Source organism: Balaenoptera acutorostrata, chromosome 1, assembly GCF_949987535.1.
Source record: "Balaenoptera acutorostrata chromosome 1, mBalAcu1.1, whole genome shotgun sequence".
In the NCBI taxonomy this organism is placed as follows: Eukaryota; Metazoa; Chordata; class Mammalia; order Artiodactyla; family Balaenopteridae; genus Balaenoptera; species Balaenoptera acutorostrata.
The window spans coordinates 140,901,336-140,924,646 of record NC_080064.1 but is presented as its reverse complement, the minus strand read 5'-3'; the positions used below and the strand labels follow the sequence as shown (position 1 = coordinate 140,924,646).

At 55.0% G+C, this 23,311-nt stretch overlaps 1 protein-coding gene across 1 annotated transcript in view; it reads right to left on the bottom strand.

The window, feature by feature from the left end:
- Positions 1–200: 200 nt before the first annotated feature.
- Positions 201–23,311, bottom strand: part of LHX4 (LIM homeobox 4) — a 42,824-nt gene continuing 19,713 nt past the window's right edge. Inside the window, exons 3-6 of the mRNA XM_007188193.2 lie at positions 8,393–8,595; positions 3,320–3,474; positions 2,747–2,918; positions 201–595 (exon numbers count right to left, since the gene is read on the bottom strand). Of these exons, the coding sequence (XP_007188255.2) occupies positions 201–595; positions 2,747–2,918; positions 3,320–3,474; positions 8,393–8,595 (925 nt within the window). The remainder of the gene's footprint in view (positions 596–2,746; positions 2,919–3,319; positions 3,475–8,392; positions 8,596–23,311) is intronic.

Here is a 23,311-nt window from a genome sequence, read left to right as displayed (position 1 = left end):
GGACGCTGCTCTCCCACCACTTCCCGGGAAAACAAGCCCTAGTGGGGTCCTGCGACCTCCCCGGGATCGGCAGAGGACTTCCATTGAAAATAATGGAAATTCACATTGGCGCACTTTTGATCCTTAAAAGGCAAGTCTCTTTTGATCCTTGAAGATATTCTGTCAAGCCAGAGGACGGGTAGGGTGGGGAGGAGAGGTGTTTAAAAAGGAGGATGATCCATTTCATCGAGCCAAGAGGCTGGGCTAGTTGGAAAGTCGGGATAGCCTACACTGCTTCCTGTGGAGATGTCAGAGGTGGGTCCCCCAGCCATGGCTCTCAGCGTCTGGCTGACTCCCTGCCCTGCGTGCGCAACGATGCCCAAATTACTGTCCACCGTGTAATCCAGCCCATTGAGCAAAGGAGCGTGGGGTGGCAGGGACGAGATGGAGGATGGAGACTGGGGGATTCCATAGGGGCTCCCATCCCTCAAGTCCTGATAGGATTGTCCTGTCCCGTCCATGGAGAAGCTCCCATTCATTAACTGTCCGCCTGTAACGTCCCCCACGTTGCCATAAATCCTATTGGTGTGGCCAAGTTCTGAGAGAATTTGATCCTCTGTGGACAAAAGAACGGAGATTTATTGTCAGCCGCCAGGACTCCGGTGGTCCCCTGTTGTTCACAACCTAGGAATACACACGACCAGGAAAGAAGCCCAAGCATGAGCCAGACGCCAACATGTCAGCCTGGCATCCAGAGACTGACCCACATCAAGGGGAAAAAACACCTGCAGAGACCAAACGCCCAGGTCCCAGAAGGCTGGACAAATGCTTGGTGAGTTTGTTGGTCCCATGTGTGCTCAGGTATGAAGATGGCTACACTGAGGAATATGAACGCCTGAGGTTTGGTGGGTCATATGTTCTCCACATCACAAATGGAAGAAACTCTGTGCTAACAAGATTTCATCTGAAAGTTTTCAAACTGAGAAAAGTGCTTGGTTCAGTTAGTTGGGAAACAAGTGGGCCCATACGGTCAGGGGAGCTGAGGACCTCTCTAAGACATGTGTACAAAAGCCTTCTGGCCTACCTGGGAAAGAGGTTCAATATTAAAGTACTTGGTTTCTCCGTCTATCAATAAGCTCTTCACTGGGGACAAAGTATTAGACTGATTAAGGCAAATGACCTTCTTGTTTTTGGAAGAATTTCATTACGGGGATCTAATGGAACCTTTGCCACCCAGAAGAATTCCTCTCTCCAACAGAGGTGAGCAATTTTAGTCTTAAGAAAAAGAAGATTATATAATTACCTGGAGAGACCAATGATATGTCAACCTGGGGACCCACCTGCACCCAACAGAAAGGAGCTATGAAACGAGACTTAACAATCCTGTATGTTCCAGACGTTGATTTCAGCAGCTTAGAGGAGATTAAGTGGCTTTCCACCTCCCCCACCAAGAGGCCTGGAAGGTGATCATAAGGCCCTTGAACCCTCCCCAGGGCCCCACGGGCAGACCTCTGGGCTGGGCTACAGTCCTCTCAGGACATCATGGTCCTGGCAGGCAGCTCATGCCATCTGCTGCCCCACAGACTTCCTTTCTATTCCCACCTGGGCCTCCGCATCCATTCCTACCAAGGCCACCCTAGAGTGGACTTCAACACCCATCCCTTCTGACAGCCTGCCCTAGGCTGTCCCTCACCCCACCCACAAAAATGAAAAGGGGGAGGGGAGTCATGCCCTTTAGAGGGGGCAGGCGATGAAGGCTCAGCTCCACTGTCAAATGGCCATTAACTGGCCTTTTGCCTACACCTGTCATCCCGTGTGACCAGGGCCCTCTGTGGGAGCACAGGCTCCCTAAAGGGGATGGTCATGTCTTCCAAGTGTAAAAATGTGCTGAGCTTTCCCCAAACACGTTCACAGTCAGTTGTGTTCATGGATCCCCAAGAACACTGTGAGGTGGGCAAGGATGTGGTTATTCCCCATTTATAGATGGGGAAACTGAGGCTCAAGAGAAGTGAATCAGTTTGACAGAGCCATAGCCGGAAACCAGATTTCTGATCCCCCAGCTCAGGACTCTTCCCTTCGCCCCACAACAGAAGACCTTCCACTTTTGAGAACTCATTGCATGAGAACCGTATGGCTATTTGCAAACAACCGAAGGAGCCAAAACATGCAGCCATTTGCAACTTTGCTGACGCACAAATTTGAATATAGCGCATGCAGCAAAGCGTTTGCGCTGGACTGGATGACAGGAGCGGAGGGGGAAGGGATTTCAGAACGAGGCCGGTCCCCACCTCACGTGCACTCACAGTACTGACTTCCCAGGGCAACGGGCCCGTTGAGCACATCCTCCCACCGCCAGGAGAGGCGGGGGCTCACTCTAGGGGGTCACGGGAGGGAGGCAGGTGCCCCGGCCGAGGGGAGAAGTGCAGGAGGGGGGCTCAGGGCGCAGGCAGAGACACAGCTGTCCTGCACAGCTGCGTGGGCTGGTGGGGGAGCCCCGGGCCGCAGGCAAGGAGGGGAGGCCTTGGGGCCCACGGGCCTGGGAACCCGGCTTCCATATGTCCGCAGCAGAGCTCTGGTTTCCTCTGCCCTGTCCCCTCTGGAAGGGCCACTACCCTTTCCCCCTGCCCTTTACTCCAAGTTGCAGGGAGGGCTGTGTTCGGGAGGGAGTTGGCCAGGCCTCAAGAAAGACCCCTCGTGAGCATCGGGGATTACTGTTTCCCAGGGGCCTCTCCTAGGGCCTGGGCCTCGCCCCTGCAGCCCTGCTCACCTCGGAAGCTCATCTCACTGTCACTAACCCCACAGTCCTCTGCCGAGCTCTCCTTCTCCTGCTTGCTGCCTCCCCGGCTCCTCTTGACGCTCTTATAGAACTGCCCCCAGCGGTGCCGCCCCGCGTCCTTCTTCAGCCGCTTCTCCTTGGCCCTTCTGTTCTGAAACCAAACCTGCCACACAAGCACAAGGGACACTCTCGGGGGGCGTCCACCACGAACCCAAAGCCCCCAGGGTCCCCGAGACAAAAGACAAAGGCTGAAGCCTCAGCAGAGTTCAGGGCAAGGAAAGGGACGTGCCCACCACTCCCCCTGCCTGGGCCTCAGAAATGTGTCTCTGATTCGGCAAATTTCCGGGGGTTGTGGCCCTGAGCCCAACCCCCCCAGGGGATCAGTGACACCGCTGATGAGGTGCCATGGTTACCACTCCCGAAGCCTCCCTCACGTGGAGGGCACAGGCGCAGGGACCCGCAGGACACCCCCAACCCCTGCCCCAGGCCCGGCCTGGGTGGCGCTGGGCCCGGGCTCCCCGGTCAGCAAAGGAGGCCTGGAGGCCAGGGTGGCTGGTGCCTCACCTGTACGACCCTCATGTCCAGGCCTGTCTCCGAGGACAGCTGCTCCCTCACGTGCCGGGCGGGCTTAGGGGAGTTCTTGTAGGCGTTCTTCAATGTCTCCAGCTGCTTCGCTGTGATGGTGGTCCGGGGTCGCTTAGCTCCGGCCTCTGAGTCATCTGCAATGAAAACCACTTCTTACTGGGTCCAGCCCATCTGAAGCAGCTGGGTCTCAACCCGCTTTCCTCCTCTCCTCATGTAATCTTGCCTGCTATGGGCAAGAGTGTGGGAAAATGGGGACTATCACAGGGGAGTGGTCCCAAACCCCAGGGAGCCGACGCCTGCACCACAGGCCCTCTGAGTCACTGAAAAGTGAGGACGATGTCCTCCTTGCCTCAGCTCCCTGCCTCTCCCCTGCCAGCCCAGCCACACAGGGGCTTTCCTCAGGCTGAAGGTGTACCATTCCATGCGTTTCCCCATCATGACAAACACTCTGACTGGCCAGCCATGTGAGTTACTGCCCAGGCTGCAAAGGTGAAGGAGCCAGAATGAAGTCTGTGCTCTGGGCTGCCCCAGGCGCCTGCCCCTCCTCCCATCAGGAATGTCCGTTCCCCCAGGTCCCACCCACGGCTTCGCTGCCTTTCCACAGCCCTGGGCTCATAGCAGGGCTGACCTAAGCAATGTTCATAAATTATGGGTCAGAGCCCACTAGTGTGTTGTGAAGTCAATTTAGTTGATCAAAAACTAAGAGAGGAAATAAAATGGATGGGATGGAATGAGATGGGATGAGGTGGGATGGATGGGATGGATGGGATGGATGGGATGGGATGGGATGGATTGGGATGGGATGGATGAGATGGATGGGATGGGTTGGGATGGGATGGATGGGATGGATGGGATGAGATGGATGGGATGGGTTGGGATGGGATGGATGGGATGGATTGGGATGGATGGGATGGGATGGGTTGGGATGGGATGGATGGGATGGATGGGATGGATGGGATGGATGGGATGGGTTGGGATGGGATGGATGGGATGGATGGGATGGGATGGGATGGGATGGGATGGGTTGGGATGGGATGGATGGGATGGGATGGATGAATGCGATGGGACGGATGAGGTAGATGAGAGCAAGTATTGTTTCATGAAACTTGATCAATGCTTGCTGTATGAATATGTGTGCTGAGTTGAAACATAAAATGAGTCTCTTACTGCAGATCATAGTCAAAAATTTTTGAAAAACACTGGTCTGAAGAGTGTTCAGGACAACATGCTGATTGATCAGCTCTCTTCAATGGATTTTGACCATCAAGTTCCTGTGGGTCAAAGGCTGTTTATTCTCAGTCAGAATCAGGCACAGAGAGAGGCACTGGGTGTGAGTGGTTTGTTCCTCTCCCAGCACTTAGACTTACTTCTGTTCTCTGCCTAGCACCCCCGGAGTCAAGGAAGAGGGAATGGGCAGCTGCGTCTGGCCCTCTGGGTTCTTTGTGCCCCTCCCACATGTGTACTTTGAAGGGGGTCTGCTCCATGCCTATCTTCCTACCTTTCTTCCTTTCCACCCAAGAAAACCCTCTCTTAGGAACAACAATAATAATAGCTAATGTTTATTAAGTGTTTACTATGTGCCTGGCGTTGATCTAAGAGCTTTATGTGCCTACGAGCCTCACAACAATTCTAAAAGGTTTTTCTTGGAGTCAGAAGACCTGGGTTCACCATTCTCATTGAGTGAGTGACGTGGGCAAGTCCCCTCGCCCCTCTGAAGCCTGGGTGGGTGGCACGTTGTAGGATTAAGTCATCCTTAATGACATTAAGCCCAGGCTCACACTACGATCAATCGTGCACACAGCGGAGGGGGGACAAGGCCCCCAGTCCTCTCTCCTCCTTGGGCTGTTTTCTTCCCCAGCAGAGCAGTGTCATCCTCAAAGCCCACCACTCAAGTCCCTCCCTGGGGTCCTGGACCCAAAGAGGAAGGATTCCAGAGCCACTGAGGCACACACACTGAGGAAAACCTCCAAAATTCTTTAAATTCTGTTCTTAGGAATCACTCCCGTCTGCCCATATTTATAGAGATAAGAGCATGACAGAACTTGATGCAAATACGAAATAGTGCACTTTACAAATATCCATATGGTCTTTATGTACAAAATTTGAAATAATGAAACCACCAAAAATTTTTTCAATTCATCAAGAATTGCTTAATTTCAAAATAGGTTGGCCTAGTGCATTAGAGATTGTTCTCACCATGGCCAGATGGCAGCGCCACTGGGACAAACCCCTGTCATCCTGGGTTGGTGGCCCCTTGGTTCCGCATGGCTGGCTACGTACGCGGAACTTTCTTCTTGTGATTATGGGGACTATTATGCTGTTATTTTAACATTCACTGTTATTATAATTTAAAATCTTTTTTATATCCTATAACAATATCATCCAAGTATTCATTAAGTAGTGGTGGCAGTGCTCGTGCTGAAAAATGTACCCAAAAATCAATAACTTTGGTACAGAAGTTAAATGTGATAAAATGCTATGAGGAAGGCCAAGCAAGACCATGATACCCTAGGCTGTTAATTTAGGAGAGAGCATCTGGGAGAGACTGAGATAGTGCTGAGAAAATAAAAAGTAGCATTAAGGCAAAGATACACTTCACTGGTTATGGATTTATGTGCTCCCAGGATACACGCCCACCCCCCGACTTTTTACATTAATTCCTATGGGAAAATTAGTCTTAAAATATGTTAGTTTTGAATTATGCAGGGTCTCCTAGCACTTGTCCCTGGCATAAAATGCCACCTCATCATATTGAAAATGCAAATATCCAGGGAGATTAACAAATGAACAAAATCATTCACACCAAGATACAAATAGCTGATATTCAGTCTTTTGGGTAGCACCAGGGAGGGAACCTAAGCCTGAAAAAGGGTTTAGATTAGCAAGGAGGAATTAAAACATAAAAAGAGAGAGCCAAATGTCCCACAGCAGACCAAGGCCCCTGCTTCGCTAAGGAGCACCCAGATTTCAAGGGATGGAGTGGCCCCTGCCTCACTGACAGCCAGAGGCAGGAGGAACAGACCAGAAACACTGTGTAACCCCCAGCTGCTGGCAAACCTACAACAGATCTCACCTACTGTTTGCATTTCTTTTCCATGTTGGTCTCTCCCTCGTGGAATGTCCCATTCCACCAGTGTCAGCCTCTGGAAACCTCAGGACACAGCCCTATGTGACAGGTGCTCTGACCCACCCCTATGGAGCTGAGATGCCGAGGCTCAACCAGGTACACAACTTGCCGGGGGAACCCGCAAGTTAGTGCATGACCCGGCAGAGATGCCCACCAACCTCTGAGGCCAAATTCGGTGTCTTTCCACCACCCTACAGAGGTCTGCTGCGGGGCAAACCATCCTCGATAAAAGCGTTAGCCCCACTGGGTCATTCTTGCCTCCCCAGCTGGTCTCCCCTTTCTCTCGACCCATCCACAGCAGCCGTGGATGCCGGGCTGCAAGTGCTCAGGGTCTGAAGGAGGCCTCTGACAGCGAGAAGCAGCCGCTGGCCCTGGGGGTGGCCTGCATCCTTGGGGTTTCTGGTGAAGGGCATCAGAGTTCCACGGGCAGCTTGGGCTCTCTGAGTCCATCTGCGCTGAGGGTTTATCCCTCATCTTCTGTGACACCGTAACTGACTCCAAAGTAACAGCACCGAGTGAGTTTTAAGGAGCCAGAGCAGATTAATACATTAAGGCAAAGAGCCTGGGAGCAGGCTTGCAGAGGCCCCAGAAAGAGGAGAAGAGACTGAAGGGCTGTCCATGCCAAGCGCCAGAACTCGGGGGTGGGAGCAGAAGAGAGAGGAGGCCCTGCCGCGCTGTCCCTCCCAGGCTGAGCTCGGCTCCCGCGGCCCCACCAACAGGGCCTCCTCACCACCACAAACCCTTTAACTGCGTTCATTAGCGAGAGACTAATTACTCCATGCATTGCTCATATCTATATAATATATATGTGGGGACCGAGGAAAGATCTGGAAGGAGATACATGAAATTGTTGTTCCTTTGTTTTTTCATCAAGCCCAGAGCCGTCAACAAAAGTGTTCCGCAGTAACACCCTGAGTCGATAAAAATTCCAGTCAAAGGCAAATGACCTTGGATGTTTCACGAGTTTGTGCGCCTGAGATTCCCAGGTTGAGTTTGGCCAAATGCCATGTTCGGAGCCAGGGTGGAGGGCACAGCCGTGAGTGAGAAGCCTGAGGTGGGGCTGCAGGAGGTGGGGAGTCGGGCTTGGCTTTCCTTCGGGGAGCACTGGGGAATGAGGGGGAGGGGTCCGAGCCCTCTCTGGGCCCTGAGAAGGCCCAGGAAAGACCTAGGGCTGCCCAAGAACAAGGCCTTGGAGGGCAGGAGCCGCTGCTGCCCAGGCCGCCCCTGTGAAGGCAGGCTTTCCAGGGTGGTTACTAAAGGCTGGGGCCCGACATCAGCCTGTGCTGCGAGCTTCTGTGCAGACCGTGCACAGGGCCCTGAGGTGGCCAGGGAAGGGGGGCGGGGTGCACGGGAGCAGATAGTTGAGATGGTTGGGTCTCCCTGAACGAGGAGACTGGCTGAGCATCTGCTCCCATATGAGAGGCTTGGGAGACACAAGAGTCGTCAGCCCTAAGTCCCTGCCCTCGAGAAGCCCACAGTCTGCGAGGAGAAACAGAATACAATCAACTGAAATACGAGCTGACCCGTTCCAAGGGTGACTTAGGCCAACGCGAGGGCTCTTGCTGACTGCAGCCTCTGAGGTGCGGAGGTAAATGTGCACCCCGATGTGGGAAACTGAGGGACAGCTGCAGTGTCCACTGCAGGCGGAGCACCCTCCCCACCCCGCCCCAAGCGAGGGGCCTCGAGATGACGGGCACAAGGTCCCCGGCTGCTCCCGAGCCCACGTGCTGGCGTGCGAGACAGGCTGGCGCTCAGCAGCTGGCAACCGGTGGATGCTTCAGCGGAGCAGCAAGTGCCAGGGGCTGGGGGCTGGGGGTTCTCCCTCCCTGGAGGCATCTGGAAGGTTCTAGAGGAGGCAGGGGGCGAGCAGGGCTCCGAGGGGCAGCGGCCGGCACGGAGGCCGGGGGAGGGGCCGTGCTGATTACCGTTCTGCTTGGCCGTCTCATAGTCCTCCTTGCACACCAGCCGCCCGTCCTCCATGAGGTAGAACTCGTCCCCCGTGGCCAGCTGCCGGTTACAGATGATGCAGGCGAAGCAGTGCAGGTGGTAGACGAAGTCCTGCGCCTTCCTGACCACCTGGGTCGGGGGGATGCCCTGCTGGCAGGCCGTGCATTTTGTGCCGAAGCGCCTGTCAGGGCAGCGTGAAAGGATTAGAGCGCGGGGCAGGGAGGCGGGGTCTGGCTTGCGCGCACTTTTCAGCTGTCCCTCCCCCACCCCGCCGCTCCGGGGGGGGTCCACGGGCCTCCACCCCTGGGCCACCCAACTGTCCGATTAACAGCTCGTCAGTTCACCCAGGGCTGTAGGATTTTCCAGGTCCCACTGAGCAGGCAGTTTCACCCTCTGCCTAGAGGACCAGCCCCACGGGGCAACTGTGTGCACCCATGTGCATAAAGCATCAGGTGAAACGCCTCTTCCCGTGCTCCCCACGGGAGAGGCCCGTGTGGCTGGGACACGCCACGCGCCAGGGTCCACACGGGGCCCTGGAGAAATCGCACTTCGGCCGCAGAGCGGGCCTCTCACGATGGGTTCTCTCTCCTGCCTCTCCCCTCCATCCGGCAGACACCAAACCCTCCGTAGCAGCCTCCGTCCCCTTCCCACGCACAGCCCCTGAGATGTGAGCCCAGGAATCTGCGTTTTATACCCCTGCCACCATTCGAGGCACGGGGCCTGCAGACCTCAGTTTGAAAAATGCTGCCTCAGACCTCTTCCCATCTACCCCTTTCTGGAGCAGCACCGAGGCAAGAGGAAGGTGCCCACCACCCGGGCCCAAGGTTGGGAAAAGAAGAGAAGTAGACTCATTGCAACTATAGTCCAGCTGGGTCATTTAAGCCCGTTCCCCGTCCTGGCCATACACACAGAGCCACGCCAGTGGTCGTAGAGGCCAGAGGGGAATCGGGGGCCAGTGCAGATGTGACGATGAAGCGGTGGGTGTGTGGGGGGCTCTGCGGCAGGAGGGAGGTGGGAGGGCTGGGGAGGAAGGGGCAGAGTTTAAAACAGCAATCAACCTAATTATTCATGACATTTCACACAGCAGAACTTTATCTTCTTCAGGATGAAAGACTTTGCCTAATGGATCTGGGGAAGGTTTGATTTTAATGGTCCTTTTAACTAATGCTTATAGGCAGCCTGATTTCCCCTGAAAGGACAGTACATATTTCATCCCCATTAATACCAAATAAATTAATTATGGTCATGGCTATCATGATGAATCCCAGATTAATGCAGAATGATGGGTCTCTTGTGCAGTAATGATACCTGCCGGGGGCTGCAGGGGCCTGGAGCAGGCACGGCCAGCTGCGGCTTCAGCCCCCTCCCGGGGACATGGGGTTACAGAGAGAAGTGGGGTTCTTTAAGTCTAGATGGGTAACGCCGAAAGAGCCAGGAGCGTGGCCCCAGGGACTGCTCTTCTGAGACGAGATCTGAGGAGGGTGTCGGGGTGTGAGGGCCTGAGCTGTTTGGCTTGGAAGGACCCCAGGCTTCTGAACTCCTGGAATGCCCCTCGGTTTTGTGAGGACGGTGGCATGCATGGGAGCAGGCCTCTTCAGAGCAGGGGTTCTCAGCCCAGAGCTCAGGACGGGCTCTGTCAACCAACCCCGAGTTTTTCAAAACTGTGCATCACGAGGGGGCGCCTGAACTTTCAACAAATTTTTAAAGGGTTTCAAGGGTTTCATCAGATTTCAAGTCCAGGACCCAGAAAAGTAGAGATCAAGTTTGTTGAAAAATAAATCAGTGAATAAAGAACCATGCTTTTAGAGATTATGCAAGGAGATGGCTAAATCTGAGAATGGAGAACAAAGTCTACTGTCAGTCCTAGATGGTTCTGAACCTCCCAGAGCACAGGTGAGAGCCAGGCTTCTTCCACAACTGCTGTCTAACCATGTCACCTGTATGAGAGAGGAAGGCAGGCAGGCACCCAGCTCTTCCGTGTGTGTGTGTGTGTGTGTGTGTGTGTGTGTGTGTGTCTGAAGGACAAAGAGAAAGGAAGCCTGTATATGTGTTACTAGAGTGTGTTTTCAAGTTGCCTGTAGTTTATCTATCCAGTCCAGGCCAATTCACAAAGCAGGTGTTCAAAATGAAACAATGCCTTCGTCCTGCTCACTGCAAACCCTCCCAAATAAACCACCGAAACCCGAGCGTCCAAATCCTTTGCTGCAAAGGCTGGAGCAGAAGCAGCTCCAGAGAAGAACTAGAGTTTTCCAAAAAGCAAGTCCTATTTTGTGGCCGAGTCACGGGGTGGAGGCCGGAGGGGGAGGAGGGCTGAGCAGACTCCAGAACAGAGTGGAGACCCTGCAGCGGCCCCGCCCACAGGCAGGGCCACATCCTCTCGCCACTAAAAAGCAGGCAGTGGCTTTCGGTAACCAGAAACCTAGTTGACACCAGAGCCCCAGAGACATGAAAGATAACGAGGGTATAAATTTAATCTACATACCGACAGTGATTCATGCATGAGGGTGGCAAGTGCACAAGAAAAATGAAAAATAAATGGACTTTCCCACCGGCATTTTTTAGCAATTGAAGCAATTTTCCTGATTGTGGGATTTATACCGATGGTAAGTGGAAGTTGCTCCTTATTACCTCTCTCCCCTGGTGCACGGCCAGCGGGACCCTCATTGAGGGGACTGCGTGCACCCCCTGGGCCCACAGGGCTCTCCCAGCGTGGCCCAGTCCTGAGGCGCGCCCCCACCCCAACTTCTGCTCAGAGCCAGGGGGCCCAAAATAAGGCACCGTCCTGTGGGGCTGCAGATGTGATGACGACACTGTCCTGAGTGTCCAGATCTCAGACCAGCCAGAGTCACAGGTGAGGCAGCCACGGCCTGGAGAGGCTACACAACTTGTCCTGTGACGAGCAATAATGAGATGGCCGCGGCTAAAACTCCCGGGTCCAAAACGAGGTAAAACTGTGAACCCGGCTGCTACACGGAACCAATAGTCTAACCAACCTGACCAAATCTGAAGGATGCTGGGGACGGGGGCGGAGCAGGACACTGGCCAAGGAAGAGGCTTCCGAGGAATTTTCTAGTCAGCATTCCCTTCATCCTATCGCTGAGCCCCTACTGTGTGCGGGGCCCTGCCCGCTCGGGTGCAAACTGCACTGGCCTTGCTCACCAGAAGGACGATCTCTCTCTGGTCAGCCCTGCCTGCTAGGCCTCCGGGGACAGCCGGTCTCCCTGGGAAAAGCAGCTGGAGCTGATCCAAAAGACAAAGAAAACACAAGGGAGGACTTGCTAATGGCTAATGTTACTTTCCTTCTCAGAGCAACCTCACTGGCAATGCTCTTATCTCTGCCCAGCGAGCAGCAGGCAAGCCACAAAGACCCACGGAAGGAGTGAATGAATGCACGCAGGGAGGAATGAGTGCACGAACTGCTCCTTCAAGCACGTGTCCGAAGCAGGCGGGGAAGGGTTAGCACTCACCACAATAACTGCAGCTCCTGGCAAAAGCTCTCCTAAGAAGGGAACTGAACCCCCCATTGAAATGAGGCCCGAAGTTTACGAAAACATAAACTTTCCAGCCCACTTTGCTCTCATCATTGCACTCATTCCACAGATGTCTCCTGAGTGCCCAACCTGAAAGGCGGGGATTATGATGCCTTCTGACGAATGAGAAACTGAGGCTCAGATGGGTGAGGGGCCGGCCTCGGCTCACACAGGCAAAGAGTAAAAAGGCCAGGATTTGAACTCGGTGCCAGCCGTGGTGCCTTTACTCTGGACTGGAAGTGGGTTCCAGGGGCCCTTTCACACACACACTGTGAGACAGAACAGCGACTTTCCTAGGGGACCTGTATTCATTTATACAGCAAATGGTTCCAGGGGCCCTGTGCCCCTCAGGCATCCCCAGCTGCTCTGAGCCGCCGAGCATGCGGCTCCCAGGCCTGCGATGCGGGGCTGCCCCCAGGGGCCACCTCAACACACCAACTGGTCCTATCAACGCCTTCCTGCACGTGTAGGTCAGGCGTGAGGGGCCTGGGCTTCCGGAAATGCACCGGACGTCATGGCTGACATTCAGGGGCTGCCCCCACCCCTGGGAACAGGGCCAGGCCTGTGTCCTTGGCCTCCCGCTCTGCGCCCGGGCTCAGCCTGAGTCCCCTCTGCCCATTCATCTGTCCACCCCGGCTGCTCTCGACAGGCCTGCCTGGCCCGCTCTCCACTTCAGGGTGTCTGGATACTGCAGGAAGGGGGACACGCAGGCCTGGCAGGCACCACATCTTCTAGAAACAGGCGCATGTAAATCCTACACCGCAGACGTTCCAGCACGTTCCTGATTTTAAGTTCTGACCCGTCATCAGGCCAGGTGCCATGTTCTGGTCACCAACACGATTAAAGAGCAGCTCCCATTTACCAAGCACCTGCCGTGCGCCCGCGTGGTATGTACCTCCCGTTTACCAAGCACCTGCCGTGCGCCCGCGTGGTACGTAACCTCGCTTGAGCCTCGCCAGCGGCCCTCAGGCCACACCGCTACCTCCCCAGGGCAGTCACTGTCACCCCGGCCCACGCCCCACCCTGGGGCGAGTTTCCCTCCTGCCTCACTGTCGCTCTCACCGTCCCTGCTGCCGTAATTCTCAGTGGCGTCAGTGTCCCCAGAGCGGTCCCTCCTGCCCCTGCCCTCTCGTTTCCTTGGCCTCCTCTCCTGAAAGGCATGGCCTCCACCGTTCCTCAGCCGCTCACGCCCATGGTCCACCCCGGACCGTGTCACCAGGAACTGCGGCGCCTCCAGGAATAACTTCCAACCTTCGCACCGTCCTGTCCTTCCAGCTCAGTCCCCGCAGCAGCCCGACGCCCACAGCCCTGCAACCCGGCCCCTCTCACTGCCCCTCCCTCCCCTCATGGCCTCACGTCCCCCCTTACCCAGCAAAGACGCCGTGGTCCACCTTAGGAATCCCTCTCGCGCCCACACCCCGAACCCACGTCCCGCTCTCAGGCCTCCGCTTCCTCCGTGCAGCACCGGGCGTCAACAGGGCCGAGGGAAACACACCACCTCCCTGACCGGGCTCCCCTTAAGTTCAGGCTCTGGACCTCAAGAGGGCCCGGGAAAGCACAGGGCACTTCCCTAGTGCATTAGCGCTCCCACCTTCCCATACCTTCTCTCTCTCAAGCCCCTCATCCTCCATCTCAGCTGGCGGCCCGGCCTCCTATTTCCGGGAGAAAAAAGGAGCTCTAAGCAAAGGCCTGCCAGGCACTCCCACTGTCGCGTCCACACATACCCCACCCCCGCCCCGCCGCCACTTGCCCAGGTCTCTCGGCTTCCTACAGCTGACTTGGCTGTGCTCCTGGTCAAGGCCGCCCGCCCGCCTGGGCACAGAGTCCGCTCCTTCCTGCCTGATAAGATCATCCACCCAGCAACTGGCCCCCTTGCCACCCACATCATTAACTTCCCCTCTCTACCACATCTACCCAGCAGCGTACAGCATGCTATTATCAATAGTTCTGCCACTTAAAAAAATAAAACCTCTCTTGACCCTACACCTCCTTGCATCTACCACCCCTTTCTCTACTCCCCTTGGAGCAAAATCCCACAAAAGAGGGGTCTCTAGGCAGGGTCTCTAATGCCCCTGCTCTCAGTCTTCTCTTGAATCCACTCCGTTGGTTAATTTCATGGGCAACCAGATGTTTACTCAAACATTTTCCTGGGTGTGTCTGGAAGCGGTTTTGGACAGATTAACATTTGAATCAGTCGACGGAGTAAAGCAGATTGCCCTCCTCAATGTGATGGGCCTCATCCAATCAGGTGAAGACCTGAAGAGAACAGAAAGGCTGGCCCTCCCAAGAGTGAGAGTGAACTCCCCTTGCCTGACTGCTGGGAGCTGGGACATCGGTCTTTTCCTGCCTTTAGACTCGAACTGAAATGCTGGCCCTTCCTGGGTCTCGAGCCTGCCATCTTTTGGATTAGGACTTATACCATCAGCTCTCCTGGGTCTCCAGCCTGCTGACTGCAGATCTTGGGGCTTCTCAGCCTCTAAAATCATGTGAGCCAATCCTTAAATTAAATCTCTTTACACACACACACACACACACACACACGTTGGTTGCATTTCCGTGGAAAACCCTGAATAATACACGCCCCAGTCAAGGTGCCACTGACAAATCAACCCCAACTGCACTTGACCAGGTCAGCGCGGCCCCGGCATTGCTGAGTCCAGTGGTCAGGTCTAACCTTCCCTGACCTTCCACCACATCGGCCATCCCTCTTCCTTAGAACGCTGCGTTCACTTGGCCTCAGGACCCAGCTCTCCTGGTTCTGCTCCTTCCTCGGACAGCCCCTCCTCCACCTCCCACACCTCTTCTCTGTCCACCCTACACCCCTGGGGATTCTACTTCCACCTCCAAGCCCAGACCTCCCCACCCAACTCCAGACGGGTACATCCATGACGTCCTCAGCATCTCGACTTGGACGCCCAAGACCAAACTCCTGATCCAGATGCAGATCCCAGCATCTGTTCCTCCAGTGACCTTCCCCATCTCAGAGAAGGGTGATTTCATTCTTACAGTTGCTCAGGCCGACAGCCTCGGACACCCGCATCTGATCTGTCAGCAAATCTCATTGGCACCACTCAAAATTATGCCAAGACCTGGACCACCCCTCGCCGTCTCCACCACTGCCTCCCCAGCTGAGGCCACCCTCTCCCCTTGCCCACAGCTCCCCTAAAGCATCCCCTGGCTGCAGCCCTTGCCCCACCGTCTATCCTCCACACAGTGACCCTGAGTCGGACCATCTCACTCCCCTGCGCAAAACCTTCCAGTGGCTCCCCTCTCACTCAGAGTAAAAGCCAAAGTCCCCTAACTGGCCTCTGAGATCCTGCACCATCCGGCCTGCTTCCTGGGCTCGGAGCTCTTTCCCCAGATATCTACATGGCTCACTCCTGCATTTTCTACAGGTCTCCCCTCAGATGTATCCTTCTCAGGGAGCAGTCCTTAACCACCTCCCCTGCACCCCACCCCAGCACTTCCTTTCCCTTCTCTAAAGCACTCATCTCCCATGGATGTACTGTGCATTTCGTTCGTTTATCGTATTGTCTTTTCCCCTCTCTAGAAGGCGAGCTCCGTGACAGCAGGGCTGGATCTCTTTGGTTCACCAGTGGACCCAGCGCCTGGAGCAGTGCCTGGCCCGGGATATGTGTTCAGTGACTATTTGGTCATACGTAGTGAATGACCCACTCCTATGGTATGCATTAATGCACATTCCCCCATTTGTAGATGAGGAAACAAGTTCAGAGAGGGTAAGAAACGTGCCAGAGGCCTCACAGCCATAGACAGTGGAGCTGGGATTTGAACCCAATGTTCTTCCTTTCTCTGGGCCGTTGGGAGCAGTCAGTGGCAGCCAGCCCGGGCCCATGCCAGCCTCCCATGTGTGGGAGCTGCCACAGTGCGGTGCACTGTCCCGAGGAAACAAAATACCACACAACTTAATTTTATGCTTTAATTGCTTGGTGGTGATTTACTGCCGGCCATATATTTTTTTCCCAGTTGACACTTCCCTCCATGTATTTCTTTTATCTATCACCACACTTGACAGGTAAGTCGCTGATATTTACTGTTACTGTATGTACCAATATTTCCAACATATATCACCACCATAGCCATGTCACGGCAAACAGAGTTCTGCCCCAGAACGGTCAGCCTTCTCCAGACATAGACGGGGGCCATATTTGGAGAAGGCCTGACACCGGAGAATGTTAGAGCCTTAGAGAATACGGACACAGCTCCCCCATACACATACTCACACACACTCACAAACTGCCCCTCAGGCTCTGCTTTTTGTTTTTAATATAATGTTTTTCTTTTCAACGAGCGTTCAATATTACTTTGAGATGAATACAACGGGAAAAGCTTTAGAACCAGTGACCTAGTCCAACCTCCTCATTTAACACAGAAGCAAACTGGGGAAGCCCAGAGAGGGTCAGGGGCTTGCCCAAGATCACACAGCCCAGTTAGTGGCAGAAAAAGGTCTACAGCCCAACTCTCCCTTCCCCCAGCCATCCTTCCCCGCTTTCCCTGCTGGGGGGAGATTTGCTTCCCAAGAGGCAATGGGACGTGTAGGATCTGACCCTCTTCTACGAGAGTGCAGCCCAGCTCTCTTAATTTTTGTGAACATGCATTAAGCAGTCAGTATGCACCAGGGGATTTCACGTGAGCTATTTCATTGAAAGCGCACAACAGCCCTTATCGGTAGCTATTATTATTCCCTTTTCACAGATGGGACAGGCTGCCAGCTGGCCCAACAACGTCGTCCCTCCTTCCCACTCCTCTCCTCTAGGCACCTAATCGGCTCTCCTTACTCCAGACTAATTCTTCTCTGCCAAGGTGTTAGCCCAGCTGTCACCAAATTACCCTGTGCAGAAGTGCCACCTGGGATGTTTGCTTAGAAGCAGAAAAGCCACCCCAGACTCCTGATTCTGGGCCCAGAACCCACACTTTTAACAAGCCCCACACGGATGACCCCAGTACAGCTGTGGCATGGACCATTCTCTGAGAAACCCTGCGTGATGGACACTCTTGGCCCCCTTGCAGCATCTGCAGCTTGCTTGTTGATTCTTGAGCCCTTCAAGAGCTAAGGACTCATTCTCAACAGTGGTGCAGCAGACACAGGGACAGGCAGGCAGCAGCATGGACGTTCGGGGACAGAGGCCCCATCCCACCCCCTCCCACCATACCCCCGGCCAGCCCGCTGCATGGACCCATGATGCCCGCCACAGGGTGCAAGGCTGGTCCGTGGCTTCTCCGAAAGTGGCGCTTCCAGGGGCACCAACAGACCCCAGGAGCCAGATCGACAAGTCAGAGCCTGGCTCTCCCCGGACCTTCGTGTGACCTCGGCCAGAGAATCAGCAGGAAACGTGGTGGAGCCAGGCCACGGGTTCCTGGGCGCTGGGCTCGGGGGATTCAGGAGCTACGGGGGCAACGTGGCCAAAGATGGGCTGCAGCAGGAAGGCATAGACTGGCAGAGAGGGGATCGAGAGGGGAAGGACAGCCGATTAGAAAAGCTTCCAGCGGTGCAGAGGTGTGGTGACAGGGGCCCGAGAGAGGAGAGAGGCAGTGGGAATGGAAAGAGAGGGCCTTTTGGAGGTGGGACCCCGTGTCTCGGTACCTGAATGGCTGGGGGTGGGAAGTAAAGGAGGGAGGAGTTTGAGCCCCAGTGATTAAGAGAACGGGACTTGCTGCTGCCGGCTGGTGTGTTTTAAGCTGCCCCCATCTCCCATTCCCATGTCACCCCATCCCTCTTTGCCTGGGGACCATGTTTCCACAGCCCAGATGCCATCTGACTCCCAGGCTGATTTGCAACTATTTGGTTCCAAACAGAGTCTCCCAAGGCAGAAAGCTCTCCAGTATGCAGCTTCCAGAGATGTCAGGAGGCCTTCACTGAGAGCCTGGGCTCTGGGAGGGTGGGCAGGCGCAGCTGAACGGGAAGCCTCCGGGGCAGGCAGACAGATAATCCGTGGACTCATCACCGCCTGATATACCGCCTCAGGTCCCAGGGGGAACTGCTCAGCTAAGTAATTGCTTCTGCCTTGATTACAGGCCTTCGCAAATGACTGTGGGCCTGGTCCCACCAGTGTTTGAATCTTACAGATGTCCGCACGCACAGCTACTATCTGGACCATCTGATCGTTACCTTAAGAGGTTTAATTTGCTTAGCGAGGGAATTAGACTATAAACTATTCGGAAATTATGGAAAGTCACACGTCAAAGAGACCCTCCCCTTGTGAGTTCTTCAAGCACATTTTGCTAGAGTGTGTGTGTGTGTGTGTGTGTGTGTGTGTGTGTGTGCGTGTGTCCTAACAGGTGTGTGGTTATCAAAAATAACAAGTGGCTCAGTAAGAACCTGGCCCCAGATTGGACCACAACCAACCCCAGAACTGAAGTGGCCTCTTCCCGGGGCCACAGAGTACGAGCTAGCTAGAGGCGGTCACACAAGCACAGGCGGGACCCTCTCGCCAGAGCTGGGAACCCCGCTTTGGGAAGTGAAGGCTGAGGGCTGCGGTCACTGCCACAGAGCTCTGGACCACAAAGGGAGGGATGGTCTCCTGTGGGGAAGACTCGGCTGCTCCGCACACCGAGAGGTGGACGGTTGTTCCAATCACCTGACCTGCCATTGCCACTGGACAGGCCCCACCTCCCTCCCCAGGACCCCTGTCTGGCCCAAGGCTTTTTGTAGCCTCTGCCCCAGGACCCTCCTTTTCTCTTTTTTTTCTCCTCCCTACATAGATATGCTGTCATGGCCTTAATAGGAATAGCTACCAATAATGATGGCTACTGAACACTTCATTTTACTCAGCCTTCATAGTAACTTTTGAAAAGTGGACATTTTTATTCCCATCCCTTTTTCGAGATGGGAGAGTGAGACTCAGAGAGGTCTAATGCCCCAAATTCACACTGAGCCTGGATTCAAACCCGGCGCTTGCTCCCTCTTCAACGTCCACCTCGGAGAGAGGTTTCTGGGCCCTTATCGGCCCATCAGGCCCATATTGCCTGATGTCCTGTGGGCGTCTGCCCAGCTGAAGGATGGAGGCCCTGGTCACCGGAGTGAGTGGCCCAAGGTCACTAATGAAGACCTGGCCAGAGCCAGCAAAACTACCCTGCAGCCGGGCCAAACACAGAGCGAGCCGGAGCTGAAACAGGCTGTTCTGAACGGCGGGGATAAATCAGCAGCTCCCGGGCTCCCAAGGACGCCGCTTACCTGCCCTGGGCTGACAGCCAGGCTGACTGCCTGGAGACTGACTGGCTGGGGGAGGGGACACAGCTCCCCAGTGACAACGGCACAGCAGCCCTCCACCCCGCTGGGTCCCCGCAGTGCCAGGCAGGTGAGGGCCTCAGGGGCAGGGAGACACCCCCAGAGAAGCATGAAGTTTTAGACAGGACCCCCCGGAGTGGCAGTCACCCCAGAACGCCTCCGACTCTTCCCCACGGCCCCCTCTGGCAGGCAGATGCCAGCACACATACCTGGCGGCCAGGGCATGGCTTGAAGCTCCCCACAAGCCTGGGATGTTCTTAAAGGCTGTGCTTTACCTTAAAAATGTACACGGACTCTTGCCCTTTCTTTGATTCTATAGCTGTTTGTTTTCATATTATAATAATCACTGGTTCGTTTCTCAAGTCTTCATGTAAATCGGCATGGCATCTTTGTCCCCGGCCCACTGCCATGTACCCTTTCCACCTGCCAGGCTACCCCAGCCTCCATCTGAGGAGTTCTAGGCCTTTAAAAGTCATCTCATGGGCTTCCCTGGTGGCGCAGTGGTTGAGAGTCTGCCTGCCAATGCAGGGGACACGGGTTCGAGCCCTGGTCTGGGAAGATCCCACATGCCGCGGAGCAACTGGGCCCGTGAGCCACAACTACTGAGCCTGCGCGTCTGGAGCCTGTGCTCTGCAACAAGAGAGGCCGCGATAGTGAGAGGCCCGCGCACCACGATGAGGAGTGGCCCCCGCTTGCCACAACTAGAGAAAGCCCTCACACAGAAACGAAGACCCAACACAGCCATAAATAAATAAATTAAATTAATTTTAAAAGTCATCTCAGTGGGAAGGTCTCAAAGCTGGAGGGAGCAGCGGGCAGGAGAGGTCAGCTCAGGCCCAGCCTGGGGGAGAACTCTGACAGCTAGTCCTCCAAGGCCGCAGGCCAGGTGAACACATCCAGGGCCAGAAACCCAGAGATACAGCACCGAGCATGAAGCACCCAGCCGTGCTAGACACAGCTTACACACTATCTTCTTCCCATTTCATAGCAACTCTGTGGGTTAGAATGTCACCTCTTAACAGATAAGGGAATGAGGTTTTCAGGAAGGCCTAGTCACTTGTTTGCTGACAAACAGCTGGTAAAACACAGGACAGGAATTCAATCAAGCTCCTTTTGGGTTCACCAGACCACTCGACTGATAAAATAACTCCCCTTTGCGAAATGCTACTGGGTACCAGGTCTTCTAAAGCAGCCACCATTAGCGTTCCCATTTTTTCCTGCAGAGGACACTGGAGCTCAGAGATGTCAAGAAGCTTGCCTAAGGACCCCAGCACTTGAACCAGTTCCTGGAGCGGAAAACCTGTTTTCACCACGCCTCAGAGTAAGGGAGCTGCCAGGCTCATCCCAGGACCAAATCAGTGATGAAAAGGGGGACTGGGAAGCCCAAATCCCAGACCCCTGCTCTCCCCAGGCTCTAGTCCTTTTGCAAGGAGCCAGGGATCCTCCACGTGCTGGATGCACAGTCCAGAAAAGACCAGCTCAGCAAATGCAACCCAAGGAATTGTTGGCTCCCTGGCTTGTGATTCAAATTGTAATAATCTTAGAAGCATGCTGTATTAGTCAACTAAGCCTCTCCTCTCAGGCCCCAGAATGTTATTTCCTTTGGAGAAGGGGAGCCAAGGACCCAAGAGTCAAAACAACAAACAACAGCAAAAATCAGCCAATGTTACTGAGCAAGACAGAGTTTAACAGCCCCCACCCTTCAAACGACATAACAACCACAGTGTACAACCTTCCGACAGCACTTCTTTCTGCCTGTGCACACACCAACATCGCCCTCTGCTGCCAGTCACCAGTACGACCATGTCTCGCAGGCTGGAAGCTAGTGGGGGTCAACCTCCAGCTTTCCTCTCTGTCCTCCCCCCACTTCTGGGGTATTACACACCTCCAGCGGGGCACTCCTCACATTACAGTCTTGAGTCACAAAGCTTCACACAGAATAAAAGATGCCCCTGGAATTGTGCAAAGCAGTGGCCCTGCCCCTTGTTATAGGCAAAGGGATTTAAAATATTGATCCTGGAACTTAGAACCACACTGTTGATCGGTGAGGTCAATGAATCCTGCCCTCTGCCTCCGAGCCGGGCTTTAGGGCAGATATCATAAAAGGACACTGCTTTTTCTTTTTTTCTTTTTCTCTTTTACTTCAAGGAGCATAGAGAAGATGCCTCTGACCAGGCATCTTCCAAGTGCCACAGGCACAAGTGACGGGCAAATTCAAGTGCATGGCCCCTGCTGGCCCTCTCTCGAGGCTGCTGGTGGTGACACCTGCAGCCTGGTGTGCGACGAGGGAGGGACCTGGCCTGCCTGGGACTGCCCTCCCCTCCTGCCCCACCTCTTGTTCTCTCTGCTCCCAGTGTCCCTCTGCACATGTGCCATCTGAAAGCAGGTGCCTGGTGACCTTTAATGAGCTATAATGAGGAGCAGACCCACCCATTCTGTGACCAGATCACAGCCGGAGCCCCAAGTGGGCAGCAGGTCCCAAGACCCCTGTGGACGGGAGGTGAGGCCACTCTGACCGTAGACAGTTCTCCCTCCCTGTCCTCACCGAGGGCTGTGACTTGCTATACCAAACTGTACTGCAGATGTGCCTTCCTGTACCAAACAGCCATGGTCCCCAAAAGCTGGGCGAGGCCTGACTGCCTGTAAATCCATGTGGCCCCCCGAGGGCTTCAGAGGTGCACGATCTTCATGTCTGATTGCCCCTCCACTGGCAGTGGGGAGAATCACTTCAGTTTTAAATTTCTCTCCACCCAGCAGCCGCAATACGGAGTTAATGACCTGGTTTCAGCACTGGATATGCGGCCAGCTCCCCTGCTTTACAAGAGGACCCAGTCCTGAGAGGGGGCCACTTTAGGAAGCAGAGCAGTCCTGTGAAAGGAGAAGAACTGGGGCTAAATAACGGAGGCATCCTGGGCCTCTGTGACTCGCAGGACGCCAAGCCGGGTACAGAGGAAACTGGTCCCCACAGCGCGTTGTGAATTCACTATGTAATCTACTCTCTGTTGCATCAAACCCAGCGATGGCCTGTGGGCAAGGCTCGGGGCCAGGTGCATGGGGAAGACAGAAAAATGAGTGACTAATAAGCCTTTCCTCAAGCCAACGGGGAAGATCAAGCAGGTGCGTGAGGAATGAGCAAAGCAAGCAGCTCGTGCTGAGTCATCGGGAGGGACAAGGGGCAAGGTGGCCAGGCCACTGAGGAGCTGGACTCACCGTCATGGAAGGATGGGGAGACCTTGAGAGGGTGGACCTCATCCCTGGACAATGAAATAGCTGCGAAATGGGGCATCTTGCTGGGGGCATCGGGTACCCAAGGAAAGCAGTGAGCTGGATGGGAGGCTGGGTACAGAGTGGAAGGCTCTGGTGGCACAGTGCTTCTGGGATATTCTGTAGGCGGAGGGGGCCCTGCCGAAGGAGCTGGGGTCGGGGTGTCAGGAGCTGAGCTGTGAGGGGGGACGCTGGTCTGGTGGGGAGGTGTGTGGGCAGCAAGGGGTGGGGAGATGAGTAGGGACATTACTGACAAGCAAGGCCATGGAGACAGGGGGCCAGGGCAACGGCCTGGGTGAGTAATTGTCACTTTTATTTCTGGTCTTGGGCTAACGGCTCATAGGCCTGTGCTAATCCCTCCTTAGCCCATACCCTGGGCTCCTCCTGGGTCTAGAGCGACCCTCTTTCCTTACCACTACTTCTCCCAAACCCAAACCTACACTTCAGCTGCTGCCACCTCCCTTTCCCACACCCGGAGGCAGCCAGTCGAGGTCCAAACATCAGATAGAGCCCTAGGGCAAGGCCGGGGCTCAAAGGAGCTTCTCTGGTGACAGAGCCCTAGGTCTGTGGTCGTGACAGGCCTTGCCTGAACCCCAGCCAGAATTCCGACCCAGGGACATCTCAGCACCTATCCCGTCCCCAGACGGGCAAGAAGGCAACGTGGCCTCTTGCTCGTCCCTGGAGCTCACCGAGGATTTCCAAATAGGAGGACGATGCGCTGGCCCTGGAAGCAGGGACAGCTTAGCAAACCCCGACAGCCAGGCCCACCCGCCTACTTCCTCCTGCCCTCCCCCCCCCACTCATGATGACACTCGTCCCATCCAGGGGCCCATAAGAGCTGCCATGGTGCTTGGCCA